Source organism: Galleria mellonella, unplaced genomic scaffold (genome assembly GCF_026898425.1).
Source record: "Galleria mellonella isolate WM207_F2 unplaced genomic scaffold, CSIRO_AGI_GalMel_v1 utg746, whole genome shotgun sequence".
In the NCBI taxonomy this organism is placed as follows: Eukaryota; Metazoa; Arthropoda; class Insecta; order Lepidoptera; family Pyralidae; genus Galleria; species Galleria mellonella.
Window position 1 is genome coordinate 946,702 of NW_026442148.1, and position 16,552 is coordinate 963,253.

The following is a 16,552-nucleotide window of genomic DNA, read 5'->3' on the forward strand; positions in this document are numbered from 1 at the left end:
GTTGGCCCATCATGATGAATTCATCAGGAATTAACCATGATAGTTTCCAGGGAGAACCGCGAGGAGGTCGACCTGGTTGGGTATATTGCTAGCAATAGGATTCTCAGTCTCCATTGCTAACAATCCCTTTCCCCCTGTATAACGTATTTATTTGTGAGACATAATTCCGTTTGTGTTTCAATGAAAAAAAAAACCTTCTACGGCAGGGGTAATGGTATACTTTATAATGGGAACTAGCGACTCCATTGCTAGCATTAAACCCTGTCACGTCGACCACCACGCGGATCCGCCTGGAAACCAACTTGGTCATATTTTTTTTTTTTTATATTTTACATTGTGTGACTATTTAGTATTTTAACTTAGAATTATTATCCTAGTGAGAGTCTGGAGTCTGAACTAGGTCGAAACCTGTACTACAGATCTCCAGGCTCTCTCCGGAGTTTTACAATATTTACTAATTAATTAGTTCTTACTGATTTGGTCACGACTGACCTGCTTTCATCGTTACCTATCATCCCTCACTGATGCCTCGTCAGCGTATACCATTAGCGTAGGCGGAGTTTTTTTTTTTTATATACTACTTAGAATGGCAAACAAGCTGACGCCCCACCTGATGGAAAGTGGTAACCATCGCCTATAGACATGAGCGGTACCATGGACATAACAGAGTATACTGTTTCGCCCATGATACCCCCCATGCGTTGCCATTCCTGAGGACTCAGGTGTTATTCCTCTGTACTCTGTGAATTCACGCCATATCCCACCCTTCAAACCGAAACACAGCCATGCAAACACAACTGCTTCACGGTTGAAACACGAATGGGACAGAGGTGCCCAAGCAATCGACTTTTGTACAAAGTCTCCCTCTGGTTACCATATAATTTTCATCCAATAAAAAAATACCTCCACGACGATAAATTAATGTATTTGCATAAACTTTACTATTAGTATCTACTTATATTATCAACTAGCTGCCCGTCCCGGCGTCGCACGGGTGGACATTTTTAACATCTCCCTTCACTGCTCTGCTCCTATTGATCGTAGCGTGATGAAAAGTATACTATAACCTGCCCAGGAATATGAAGAATAATTGTACCAAGTTTCGTTAAAATCCGTCGAGTAGTTTTTGTTTCTATAACGAACATGCAGACAGGCAGACAAAAATTTTACTGATTGCATTTTTGGCATCAGTATCGATCACTAATCACCCGCTGATAGTTATTTTGGAAATATATTTCTTGTACAGAATTGACCTCTCTACAGATTTATTATAAGTATAGATACATAGATAAGGCAGTCCATTATTTTCTCAGTTACATTTGTTTGTATTAATAATACATTTACAGCTATAATCGTTTGGATGAAACAATAAATAGTATCTATCTATTATAAATAAGCTAATATTAGGTTGCCGTGTGGTCCCGGCATAGTCCCGGTATCATGGGCGAAACAGTATACTCTGTCATGTCCATGGTACTGCTCATGTCTATAGGCGACGGTTACCACTTTTCATCAGGTGGGCCGTCAGCTTGTTTGCCATTCTAAGTTGTATAAAAAAAAATAGAATAAACCTTCCCTTCCTTTCCCGTGAGTGTCGTAAGAGGCTACTAAGGGAGGGCGAAGGATGAGCAGCATCCCTCTTTACACATCACCAATGCCTAACTGCGGTTGCTAACCCGCCTGCCAAGTGTGGCAACTACTGGCAAAACCCCCTTATGGTGAAGGGGGAGGGTGAGGGCAGTGAACAGTACAGCTGATATCATCATCGTCAACTTTAGTGTCGTGAAATGGAGTCCGGTTGTCTATATAAATGTTCACTTAAAGGTACTTACTTATAACGGAATCGCTCTCTTACTCACCCTCACCCTATACAGAAACTTTCCGTCACTCATTCAATAATTGCACAAAGCTAAATTCATTCAAAAAACATCCTTATACAATGTACATAAAACCCATTTTACTGCCACACTTATATTCCTTTCCCACCTTTTTATATTACACCAATAAAAATAAATATTAAAACTTAACAGTTTTAATACAATTGAATTTCAGTCTTATGTCCAAAACATTACAATATACAGTTGCATAAATCTATTTGAACTTTGATGTTGGAATTCGAATAGCTCGTGCCGTGCGCAGGGGTGCGCTCGCGCCGTTTCCGACCCTAAGTTTTTTAAAAAGGGAACATGATCGCAGTTTTCAAATGGCCGTTACAGCGAATGCACGTTAATGTTAATTTCTCATAAATTAATTTTTTTTTTTTAAATAATAATAGTGTTAACTTTATGTATTATAGTGTATAGTGATTAGTGTTTAAAACACGAAGTGATTATAAAATTATTCATAAAAAACCATGACCTGAACGGTCACGGTGAATGAACACTGCAAGAACAGGAATTATGGTTTGAAGCACACTGTCGAAGAATACGGGGGAAATCTTACGCTTAAACGATGGAATCGCCTAAAATCGTCTACAAATATTACTCGAATCCAGCATTCTGTGCGCAAAGCGAAGTTTTGTTCGCACAGAAATCATGTGTGACGAAAATCGTGTCACCAAACAGGCAAAGAATGCCACCACTGGGTGCTAATTCACCTAGAAAACCTTCTGAACCAAATAACAGAATAGTGAGAACGGATATTTCTGATAATCCCTTGAGAATGTCACCGGCGGGACGGAACAGAGACGAGCCTCCCGAATTACCACCAAAACCGTTAAAATTCCAACCCAGAAACTTCTATAGACAATCTTCTCTTGTATATAAACCTACACGTGCCACAGTGAGATGTAGAACAAGAAGTGAGGACTTAGAAATGGCAGAATTCAGACAAAAGAGAATAACAAAATACGATAGGAACGCCGAAAGTGACGATGGATTAGAAGATAGTAGATACAAACACAGGTATGAAGTTATTCCTGATGACATTGATGATTTAGTTGACTATTCACCAACGAAAAAGCGCATAGTCGAAGCAGACGTAACAGAAATAGAAGAGTATAATGTCGATGCACCTGATGATAACGAATTGAAGGAGATACCAACTGAAATAGTTAAAACTGTTAATGGGAAGACCCATAGATATGCAATTGTCCCGTCCGACGACGAGGAACCAGTTAGAAAGAGTAACGTCACGTTTTCATCACCAATGATGTCAAGAAAGGATCTGATAGCTACACAGAAGCTCCACGAGTTGCTTTCTACGCCGAGGAAATTAAAAAGCTACGCCAGTCAACCGTCAGTTAGAGTGACGCCTAATAAGTCTTCTGAAAGCTCAAACAGATATGCGGGCACTCCGAAAAAGATTGTCTCGAGCACACCAACAAAAGGGGTGACTCCTTCTAAATCGTGCGCTAATTTGGCGTCAAGAAGTTTAGCAACGTCGCCAATTTCACCTAAAGCTCAGCAGAAGTTAAATTATGGGTTGGCGGATGAATTTAATAGGTCAGATGTTTTCGTTACGAGTTTTAGGGAGAAAAGTCACGACAGAAGTTTGGATTTGGATAGAAGAAATTCTAGCAGGGAGAGTAGAAGAATGAGAGAGCCGAAAAAGGATAGAACCACTGCTGTTATAATGCCCAGGTAATATAGTATTTAGTTTTTTCTTTTTTATTAATTTAAATAACTTTGTTGACCTTTAGAAAATATGAATGAATTAGTATACTTTATTTGCATTATACAATATAGGGAATAAGTAAGACAATTTACAAACACAACGATACAGTTGTATAAGTACAGTGAGGCGGTCTTATTGCTGAGAGCAATCTTTTCAAGACAACCTTATTTCGAGGCAATTAAGGGAGGGCGAAGAACGGGCAGCAGCGTCCCTTTTAAAATATTTCTAAAGCCTACCTGCGGTTGCCAACCCGCCTGCCAAGCGTGGCAAATACTGACAAAACCCCCCAAAGGGGTGACTTATGATCAGCAGTGAACAGATAAATTTAAACACATTACAGTCTCTTTATATATTCTCTGATGGAATTCACAAGGGTTGGAATATTTACTAAATTCAAAAAGTCATTGTAAAATCTAAACCAATGTGCTTTGTTGTACCATATCGTATTGGGATGTATCCTGTAAGGAAATAAAACAAAAAAAAATAAAATAAACAATTTGTCAAATACGGTCATCTCTGTGGTATCCCATTTGAAATCCAGTGACATATGTATACAATAACACGAGTGCAACCTGCTTGCAGTGGGGGAAAGGGATTGTTAGTAATGGAGACTGAGAATCCTATTGCTAGCAATATACCCAACCAGGTCGACCTCCTCGCGGTTCTCCCTGGAAACTGTCATGGTTAATTCCTGATGAATTCATCATAATGGGCTGGGTATGGTAACCCCGCCTGCGCTAACGGGATACGCAGGCGGAGCACCAGTGAAGGGTGATAGATGAGAATGAAAACAGGCCAGTTAGCCCGTCATGATGAATTCATCAGGAATTAACCATGATAGTTTCCAGGGGGAACCACGTGGAGGTCGACCTGTTAGGGTATATTACTAGTAATAGGATCTCATTATTAACAATCCTTGTCCCCCCCACCGCTTACCATTAGGTGGGCCGTATGCTTACTTGCCATTGCAGTGGTATAAAAAAAATAATGATTTCAGGATAGCGCCGGCGGCGTCGTCAGTGTACTCTGATGACACATACAAATCATACAACAATCTGAAGACGGTCAACGCGGCTACCGCCTCGCTGACGATTGCAGCAATGATGCTGACTCTATGTGGTGGACTGACGACCGGCTTGAGCTTTTATATGATGTACACTGTGAGTGATTTATCTTGACAATAATTTATGTTCCAGAAAAAATAACTTCAACAATAATGTATGATAATGGAGGAAAGGGATTGTTAGTAATGGGGTCATATAGCCCCATTACTAGCAATATACCCTCTCAGGTCGACCTCCACGTGGTTCCCCCTGGAGCCATCGTGGCTAATTCTTGTTGAATTCGTCACGATGAGCTAACTGACCTGCTTCATCCTCACCTATCATCCCTTACTGGTGCCCTGCCGGTGTATACCGATAGCGCAGACGGGGTTACCATACCTTTATAACCCATTAAAAAAAATTGTATTATAATATATATATTATAATATATATATATATATATATATATATATATATATATATATATATATATATATATATATATATATATATATATATATTGTTGTAAAGCGGACTGCCAGTCCCATTGCTAGCAATACACCCTGTCAGGTGGACATTGCACGTGGTCCCAGGTGTATTCATTACGATGAGCTAATTATATCATCTCTCACTGGTGCCCCACCAGCGTATACCGACAGCGCAGGCGGGGTTACCATTCCATTGTCACCTATTACGAAGAAATCGCAGTTAGACTTTCGGAACGATACTGCCCATTCCACGACCAGTCCAATTTTGTTACGGAACTGTTACATACTGCCATAACTATGTACAACTGTTCATGTCTATAGGTGACGGTTACCACTTTCCATCAGGTGGGCCGTCAGCATGTTTGCCATTCTAAGTTGTATAAAAAAAAGAACTGCATTCTCGGGACCGTGAATAACTAACAATAGTATATACGTCATGGCATCGATTTCCAGACATTTTTCATTATAAAGACAAAAGATGAATCTCAAGCGAACAAGACGTTATATTATTTCTATAATCTTATAATATACTAGCGGCCCGTCCCGACTTCGCACGGGTTTTTTACAACATTTTAAAAAGTGGTTATTGTGACATAACGATAATAGTTGGACATATAGTATCGCCGAGTTTTTTGTAGCTATTGATATTTTCTTCAATATTGTAGAACATACTTTTGTTCTATCACCAATAGTTTCCGCAGCGCACGCGACCAAAGATATTTCATAGCATTTTTTTACACCTTGAGTTACGTTACTAAAGTTTTAGTAAGGATCCCTAATCTTTTCTAGCAGTAAATATAGCCTATGTTACTCAGGGTAAATGTAGCTTTCTAATGGTGATAGGATTTTTGAAATCGGCAAAGTAGTTTTTGTGTTTATTCATTACAAACATACATACACACAAAAATACAAATCTTTCCTCTTTATAATATTAGTGTAGATGTAGAATTCCTATCTGTAAAAGAAATTTGTTTTGACTAAAGACTTGTGTTAACTAAAATATCCTTTTTTTTTAAAAAAAAAACGTCTCATCTGACCCGTCCCGTAACAGAACCCTAAAAAGTAAACGTTTTTTAGTGAGAACATACTGTTATCAAGTATGCAAACCCGTGATATATTTGTTTATGCTGTATTATTGAGAACTTTACATTTCTCATGGCCTTTCATACAAACATACTACATATATTAAAATTATTTTACCAGAGGGAGACTTTGTACAAAAGTCGATTGCTTGGGTACCTCTGTCCCATTCGTGTTTCAACCATGAAGCAGTTGTGTTTGCATGGCTGTGTTTCAGTTTGAAGGGTGGGATATGGCGTAAATTTACTGGGTACGGAGGAATAACACCTGAGTCCTTAGAAATGGCAACGCATGGGGGTTATCATGGGTGAAACAATATAAACTATTATGTCCATGGTACTGCTCGTGTCTGTAGGCGACGATTACCACTTTCCATCAGGTGGACCGTCAGCTTGTTTGCTATTCTAAGTCGTATAAAAAAAGGCCTATACCTCCTTCGCTATCCCATATAGTGTATAATAACTAGATAGATATTATCAAATTTTTAAATACGCCAAAATGATATCCGTTACAGATAAGATGCCTAGTAATCATCGTAACGTCCCCGTGTCTGTGTGTTTGTATTTATTTTATTATTATTTCAACCGTTAACTGCCCACTGCTATAAGCCTTTCCAGTAAGGGGAGTTTTGCCCGTAGTTGCCACGCTTGGCAAGCGGGTTGGCAACCGCAGTTAAGCTTTTAGAGATGTTTTAAGAGGGACGCTGCTGTCCATCTCTCGACCTCTCTTAGTCGACTCTTACAAAAGGAAGGGGTAGCTTATTCTATTCCAGCACGTTCTGTTCACGTGAACGAAGTCACGGACAAAAGCTAGTCACTTATAAACCAGAGGGAGACTTTGTACAAAAATCGATTGCTTGGGTACCTCTGTCCTATTCGAGTTTCTACTGTGAAGCAGTTGTGTTTGCATGGCTGTGTTTCGGTTTGAAGTGTGGGATATGACAGTGAATTTACTGGGTACAGATGAATAACACCCGAGTCCTCAGGAATGGCAACGCATGGGGGTATCATGGGCGAAACAGTATACTCTGTTGTGTCCATGGTACTGCTCATGTCTATAGGCGACGGTTACCACTTTCCATCAGGTGGGCCGTCAGCTTGTTTGCCATTCTAAGTTGTATAAAAAAACATATCATCATCATGTCAGCCGTCTACTATCCACTGCTGAACACAGACCTCCCCCTATTCGGGAAGTTTGCCAATAGTTGCCACGCTTTACAGGCGAGTTGGCAACCGCTGTTTTTTTTTATGGGTGAAAATGGTATGATAACCCCGCCTGCGCTAACGGGATACACTGGCGGAGCACCAGTGAAGGGTGATAGATGAGAATGAAAACAGGCCAGTTAGCCCATCATGATGAATTCATCAGGAATTAACCATGATAGTTTCCAGGGGGAACCGCGAGGAGGTCTCCCTGGTTGGGTATATTGCTAGCAATGGGATTCTCAGTCTCCATTACTAACAATCCCTTTCCCCCTGGCAACCGCTGTTAGGCTTTAGTAATTTTATAAAAGAGACGCTGCTGCCCATCCCTCGATCATTATGTTCCCTTAGTCGCCTCTTACGACACCCACATGAGAAGAGCAACCTATTCTACGTCGGACTCACAGGGAATTCTCTCCCAATATCATCCATTAAAAATAAATCTATGTACAGAACCCTTAGAGAGCTAATCCGATTCACACTTGACTTCCTTTTGTTTACATTCGTTCACTGTACTGCGAAATAATGATAAGACGTTTATTTATAACGCATTTGCAAATAACCTCCCTTATTCCCTTTCGCTTTCCCACGACTTTTTATTTAAAGTCGATAACAAGATAAAATTTATATTGATGTGTTATTATATACCTTATCGTGTCCTGTAAAGTATAAACATTTACTATTTTTAACCGACTTCATAAATAACAATAATATTTATTTAATCAGACTACATAAGACTACATAGATTGATGAATGTGTGAAGAAGCGAAAGAGGTCTGTTTGAATCGAAACATTTGGCGTTCCATTGTTTCTGCCTACACTAATGGGAGACAGGCGTGACAGATATCTATGTATGTACTACATAAGGCTCATTTTGTTAGTTATAAATTGACTTATGTTAGTAAATGAGCGGTCGTGACGCTCTTGCATTGATAACCTGTCCCACCCAATATTTTAGGATGGGACAGTACATTTTATCAGCAATTGTCTTCAGGACACTGTTTAAGCTAACACACACTCTATCCAACATATTTTTTTTTATGGGTGAAAATGGTATGGTAACCCCGCCTGCGCTAACGAGATACGCTGGCGGAGCACTAGTGAAGGGTGACAGATGAGAATGAAAACAGGCCAGTTAGCCCATCATGATGAATTCATCAGGAATTAACCATGATAGTTTCCAGGGAGAACCGCGAGGAGGTCGACCTGGTTGGGTATATTGCTAGCAATAGGATGCTCAGTCTCCATTACTAACAATCCATGTCCCCCTATTATATTAAATATATTATAATAAATACATATTATAATAAATAGAATGTTTGTGTTCCACAAAAAAAAAACCGTCTTCAGTCGTGACAAATCCAGTTATATTGGTTTAAAAACCATACAACTGAAAACTACTGAATGCTTTTAATAAAATTTCCATAGGTAAGTCCCATTTACCAGAGGGAGACTTTGTACAAAAGTCGATTGCTTGGGTACCTCTGTCCTATTCGTGTTTCAACCGTAAAGCAGTTCTGTTTGCATGGCTGTGTTTCGGTTTGAAGGGTGGGATGTGGCGTGAATTTACTGGGTACGGAGGAATAACACCTTTTTTTTTTAACGTCTGGAAAATGCTTTATGCAGACCCATACACCTTGTGGGAGGTGAATGGGTACTGTGGGAATTCCCCCGTAAAGTGGGGGTGTACCCACCAAAAACCAGACGATATACCCTCGATGAGGAATAACACCTGAGTCCTCAGGAATGGTAACGCATGGGGGGTATCATGGGCGAAACAGTATACTCTGTTATGTCCATGGTATTGCTCATGTCTATAGGCGACGGTTACCACTTTCACTCAGGTGGGCCGTCAGCTTGTTTGCCATTGTAAGTTGTATAAAAAAAAATTATAGAAAATCTCTAATGGACCAATCTGTAAGTATGTCTGTATTTATTATTTTTATAAACGATCCTTTAATTCCAAATCGGTTTACAACTGTCGGAGTTATACAAACATAAAAAATACAACTTAACTGAGAACCTCTTTCTTTTTAAAGTCGGTTAAAGATATAAAGACGTCTACAATAATTTAATCTCATGGTAGTTATTTTTTTTTTCTTTATTCATTACAGATGGGTCGGCGTTATTACCTGGACTTCGCTGTGCTGGCAGGGTTCACCTGCTTCCTGCTCGGTCTACTCGGGTTCAGGTCGAGACGGCAGCAGCTTCTGCCAAACAGGAATTATGTTTCGGGTAATTATTATTAAAACCGACTTCAAAAAAAGGAGACTTATTTTGAAGTCGGTTACATAAATATACTTATCATATATTTTATATTTATTACCACATGTCAGACATATTATGTCAGTTGTAATCTCTTGTCCACCATGAAATGAAATTCCGAATTTTCGGACTCGTGTGTATGTTCAAATTGATATCGACCCACTAAATACATTTCGTTCGTCATAAATCCTATCATAAAAGTCCAGAGGAACGAAATTCTATCATTTTTAATATTCTTAAACGATACGTATTACGTAATTTTAACATCAAATTTGTATTTCGTTAGGCCCCGAAATATCAGAAGACGTTTCATGCTAGGCCCTCTGATTTGGAGAGTTACTTTTTTATCTGAAGGAATATACTTAACAGATTGGTCTCATAGAAATATATATATATATATATATATATAATAAGTTAAAGAAGAAATATATATAATAATAAGTTAAAAGAATATATATATATATATAAATATATATATATATAATAATAAGTTAAAGAAGGATATAGGCTACTTTTTATCCTAGTTAGTAAACATATCCCGGTCACGCAGACAAAGTCACGCGTAAAAACTAATTATTAATATAAATCAGAGAAATCTGTCGTGTGGTCTCGGCATAGAATGGGCCACCCCTTCCTTTCCCGTAGGTGTCGTAAGAGGCGACTAAGGGAGGGCAAGGGATGCTCATGCCTCCCTCTTAAAACATCTTTAAAGCCTAACTGCGATTGCCAATCCGCCTGTCAAGTGTGCCAACTACTGGCAAAACCCATAAGGAATAAGCTTATGTTCAGCAGTGGACAAGACACCGAGCATAGCCCTCTCCATAGACCGCTTAGTAATTTGAAACTTTTGCATACGGGCAATCGTGTAGGACCATGTTTCGGTTCCATAAGTCGTCACTGGCAACTCGCACTGGATAAAAACCTTCGTCTTCAAATTTTGAGGTATTTTGGATGCGAACATGCGTAGTTTTCCGAACGCTGACCAACCGGATTGGATTCGTGGATTGACTTCTCGGTCGAAGTCGGACTTAACCCTTATTGACATACATATCTTAGTGTATTAATCTATACTAGTGGTCGCCGAGTGGTCGAAATTCGACCATAACATATATTGTAATAAATGTATTTATTATGGTCACGTTTGACATTCAGTGAGACTAAAGACAAATAATATTAACAGACAAACAATATTAATCTATTCTCAATTCGACCGCAGACTTTAACTATAAACAAAAGAGTATATATGTGTGTGTGTGTGTGTCAAATACATGGTAGTGTGTGTAATGTGTTTTTTTTTTATTGATTTATTGCATTTTTCATGCAAAATTAAAAAAAAATATTAACATTCAGCACTTCTCTGTATACACTATAAGTATGCCAAATTTCATACTCCTCCGTCCGCGCATTTTCGTAAAAAGTGGTACAAAGTTTTTGCTTCACGTTTTAATATATACATATTATAGCTCCGTCTGTGATGTACTTAAAAACCTTGTTCCATATTGTTGCAGGATACATAGTTCTTTCTTCTTTTTCCCTGCTCAGCGCGTTCGGACTACTCATTCTTCTGACTGTCCAGCCGCAGCCAGGGTCTCCAGTCAACGATATCACATCTGGCGCCGTCTGTGGAGTTAGCATACTATCTTTAGGTCTAGCCTCTGTTGGGGTACTGGCATCATATTGCTGTGCCAGAGACCCGCCAGACAACAGGGTGGGGACAGCCACTTGGTACTAGTATCAAGTATTTAAGGACTTGCTCAGGTGAAGAACAATACTCGAGGGTACTTTTAGTATCACATCTTTTCTGTAGCAAAATAAAATCTACGCTAAAAGTACCCTAAAGACTGTCCCTCTTCTGAGGAGGTCCTAATTCTGTTAATGTTATGTCTATTATCAATTGTAAATTTACATGAAATTTGTAACCTCTGGCCTATATTGTGGTCTTGGAATTGTATTGTTGTGACTATAAACAACAGAATAGGCATAATCCTTTATATCAGGCACTGTCTGTATCTATACTATCTCTATGTCTAATGTTTATTGGGGTACTAACATCGTATTGCTAAGCCAGTACCCTAACAAGGCTACATATAGAAACAATATGCTGATGCCACTGGACAGGCCCTTAGTACTTATTTCTTTCACGTATTACAAATTTAAGGATTTACTCAGACGATGGATACGGGGGTATTTTCCGTATCACGTATTCTCTGTAGTAAAGTTCACCCTAAAAAATCCCTAAAAACTGCCCCTTGTCTGTGCAAGTCCTTATTAAGACTATTAATGGTCAATTTTGTACCTGTTGTTAATTTATGTATAGTGTTAAGAGTTATGTAACTTTTTAAATTAATAAAGCTTTGTACCTCTAGAATAATATGTTGGGCTCAGTTGTATACAATAAATTACCTGTATGTGTAACTAATGCGGGGAGTAAAAATTCATTTAAAATAAAGACTGGCTTGCCGAGAGAAGTTTCTATAATGATGAGGAATATACGTAAAATATAAATAATATTTAATCTAATTCTCAAGTTCATGTAGTTATGATTTAAAGTGACTTTATTATTATTGTTATAAATTAATATTACTTTTAAACATTTTTGTTTATATAGAATACTTGCTATTTTCTCAAATTTATAATTAAATAAAATATGATAAAGTAATGTAAATGTTATAATATAATACTGAACTAGTGATAAATATATAGATAATATTTATTGTTTCCTCCAAAAGATTACAATAGTAAACTTATTATAAATATAAACAATTACAAGAAATAATCATAACGAGAAAACAATTGGCGACTTTATCGCTAAAAGCGATCTCTTCCAGGCAACCTTTGGATGGAGAGGAGTAATTATAAACAGTTTGATCAGAGGCACGACAAAAATTCTATTATTCCTAAATTTGGAGATGTAATACATATAATAATGTAATTTTGTAATGTATAAATAAATTATTTGTACCTGTTTACCTTTCTGTCAAGCACCATCTGTGGCATCTGCGTAATATCTAGCCACTAATGGGATACTGGCCTTGTATTACTTTATAAAAAATAAAGATTTGCCAAGAAGGTCTCGCTTAGCGCTAGTAATACAGTTTATTAATTATATATAAGAAAGTTAAGTTAGTATGTTAATTTTATTTAAAGCGCAATCGAAATTGTTGAATACGTTTTAAATAAAAAAAAAATACCCTCGAGGCTTCTCTCTCGATTCGAGGTACAATCCTCGACGGTACTTTTGTATAGTTTAGAATAAGAAAAAAAATAATTTAAATAGTATCTCAAATATCTAATGTCTTCATCTCTTAATACAAACTAAACTATTTATATAGAATAGTAGTAATCAAACAGCATTTTTTGTCCACGCTAAAAGTACCCCAATAAATTTATACGCTCTGTACCTACAGGGGCCTTAGATATTGGAATTGTAAAAATATTTGTTAATATGTTTCTTATTATTTTTAATATTTTCAACTGAAAGGTAATGGGGTCAATTCCGAAACATCATATCTTTATAGATAGAGTAGGGCGGGGCTAGTTGAGCAATTTTTTACTTGATCGGATATAGCTCCTCAATGATAAGTCTCAATGAGTTGTTATGCGGCTTGATGGATTAGTAATTTATCCCTTAGCAAAAGTGCTAAAAGTAATTTTTGTATAACAAGTCGAATTTAAGAGCTACAGCTGTTTAAATGCAGAAAGTCAAGTACGCTCAATGTACCCCATAGGTGAGGTAAGTTGAGCAAGGATATGGGGCAAGTTGAGCATTAAGAATGTCTAACCAAACCATGGGTTCAATGTTAACTAGAGATGAAGTAAAATATGTGTTTGACAATTAGCTCTTTATTTATAGTCTTTAAGTGACAGAACAACAAAACTTATAGTAATTTATTAATTATTTTTTTTATTTCGATTGCCCAACTTGCCCCTATGCTCAACTAGCACCTAACTACCTATTCTAAAACACAATTTAATATCATAGCAAATTCTGTATTCAAAAGACCAATATAAACTATATTTCTAATAGATTTAAGTCAATTTTTTATTTCTAACGGTCCATTAAACAATATTTGAACGAAATTTACAAATTAAAAAATATTAAGTCGAGAGAAAGCTTTAGAGAAGTGTCAGAATTGACCCCATTGTCTTCAGTAAAAGTAAGGACTTTTGTTTTTTATTTATTTGGCTTTGGAAAGAAGCTAAAATGTAAAGATTAAAATAATTCTGTGTCAGATTAAAATAATTGTTCTTAATCTGTGTTCCGTGCCCAGCCCAGGATATGGAAGAAGCTTCAAATTTAATGAGTAAAGAGATTTCTTCAGGATCGGCAACGTTGATCGTTGCCATAATTATTAATATATTTAATATTATTTTCCATTGGGGAAGGGATTGTTAGTAACGCAGACTATTAGTCCCATTGCTAGCAATATACCCTGTCAGGTGGACCTCTTCTTAGTCCCACTTAGAAACCATCGTGCAACCATCATCACGATGGGCTAACTGACCTGCTTCATCCTCACCTATCATCCTTCACTGGTGTCCCGCCGGTGTATACCGACGCGGGTGGGGTTACCATTCCATTATCACCCATAAAAAAAAACCCCACCCCCCACTCCTTTAAATACGTCTATGACCATGTTAACCATACATAAGTATAGACACATGCAAATGTTTTGCATAATTTATAACTATTCAGACATTTCTGTGTTTTTGTATTAAAACAACAATATTTTGTATTGCTTTGTAAATATTTACCTATGTAAATTGTTGGCCAAGAATAAAGTTTAATAAATAAATAATAATAATAAATATGTGTTTATTTCCACCGTATGGTTTCAGCATAGAATGGGCCACCCCTTCCTTTCCCGTGGGTGTCGTAAGATGCCACTAAAAGAACTTAAACCATCTTAAAACTTCACCAAAGCCTAACCGCGATTGCCAACCAGCCTGCCAAGAATGGCAACTACTGACAAAGCTCTACTTATGAATAAGGCTTATGTTCAGCAGTGGACAGTAACAGCTGATATGATAATGCTGAATATGTATTTATTTAAAAAAAATGGCACCGAACCGAAAATGGACTTTTAAATTTACATAGCAAATGTAATTCATAGGGGAGAAAGGGATTGTTAGTAATGGAGACTGAGAATCCCATTGCTAGCAATATACCCAACCTAGTCGACCTCCTCGCGGTTCCCCCTGGAAACTATCATGGTTAATTCCTGATGAATTCATCATGATGGGCTAACTGGCCTGTTTTCATTCTCATCTATCACCCTTCACTGGTGCTCCGCCAGCGTATCCTGTTAGCGCAGGCGGAGTCACCATACCATTTTCACCCATTAAAAAAAATATATATCACTCACAGTTTAAATAAACCTTAAAATCATTCAACTAAATTTCTATTGTAGGTAGTAAATTCATTTATTTTAACATCCATTGTATAAGTAGGTAGATATTATGTTTATTCATAGTATATGTATTTATGTAATATTTTATTATGTATCTTAATATTTCATTTAACTGTATATTTGTTTATGTACTCTAAATATTAATAGTTGTAGCACTTCAATTGCTCGCTAACAACATGCTTTCTAACTGTATCGGGTTGACTGGAAGAGATCTCTGTCAGGGATAAGTCCACCCTTGCTCACAATATTTATAAATGCATTAACAATGTAATTTTCAAGTGCAATACAGAATCTAACAAATTTTCTATTTCGTAATTAACGAAGGTCAACAACAGTTGCTAGGCAACACTCACAAAAGGTGTCACGCTGGATCATAGTCTTGAACTAACCAAAAAGTTTTTTCTCAAACATGCTTGGAAATGTGAGCATTATTTTGACAATCTTCTTCGAGATAAGTCAAAATTGCCGTACTGGCCTGATACATGCGGGCAGCGGCCGGCAAAAGTTGTATGAAAATCCATATCTGTCGTGTTTTGCGGCCAGATAAATTACTATGTAAACTCATATCTGTCCTGTAATTTAAAAATGAAATGACATTTTACTTCGAAACATGGCTACCAAGGAGGTAACTAATACAAGGTTTTATTTAAATTTCGAACTGGCTTGAAAATAGAAAGCTGTTTAAAAAATTATTAAAAAAAATATTATTATTCGTTATTCGTCACTAAGCTTAAAAAGTAAAATTGTGTTTTTGATTTCCGCGCATTGTTTGAGAAAAATACTATACAAGCCTTGGCCACAACTAGGTATTGATGGACTCACGTATGTATGCCTCGGCTATGCCTCGGCCCACATTTGTACGTTCGTCCATCAATGCCTCAGTTGCTGGCCGCTGCAGTAATGTACTATAACAATAAGAAAGAATGTCACTTAATATGATATCCTAAACCCCTTATTCATAAAAACTGAAAGCTTCAAAATGACCAATTTAATTATTACACTGTTTTGTTACTTTCAAATTTGGAATTTTGTGTAAAAGAAACAAAATCATTCAACAACTAAATTAGGTTTAAGAAAGGTTTCATATATTTATGAATGGTTAAGGTTTAATACAATGCTTCACCTTCTAATGGTCGTGGGTTCGATTTTCGCATAATACAAACATTCGTTTTAACTATATATGTGTGTATTGGGTTTGGCTTTTTTTATGAATAATATGCATATTAAAATTATGTTTTACCTATGATAAGAATAGACATTCTTATACATTGAAAATATAATAGAACCCTTTAATAGGCAACGCATACCTAAGAACAATGAAATCTTTGACGTATATCGATAGTGCAGGCGAGGTTATCATTTCGTTATCACCCATTGCACGCATATATTTATCCATGTTACAAGTTTCAAATAGTACGTTATAAGTAGATAGTAGTTCAAAATGTAAT

The 16,552-nt window shown here is 37.1% G+C and overlaps 1 protein-coding gene across 1 annotated transcript; it reads left to right on the forward strand.

Annotated features, from left to right (window-relative positions):
• Positions 1–1,898: 1,898 nt before the first annotated feature.
• Positions 1,899–14,513, forward strand: LOC113517973 (uncharacterized). The gene is made up of 4 exons (XM_052901134.1): positions 1,899–3,581; positions 4,613–4,775; positions 9,543–9,663; positions 11,202–14,513. Exons 1-4 carry the CDS (start codon positions 2,452–2,454, stop codon positions 11,423–11,425), a joined length of 1,638 nt encoding a protein of 545 aa, XP_052757094.1. The 5' UTR covers positions 1,899–2,451; the 3' UTR covers positions 11,426–14,513.
• Positions 14,514–16,552: the final 2,039 nt, after the last annotated feature.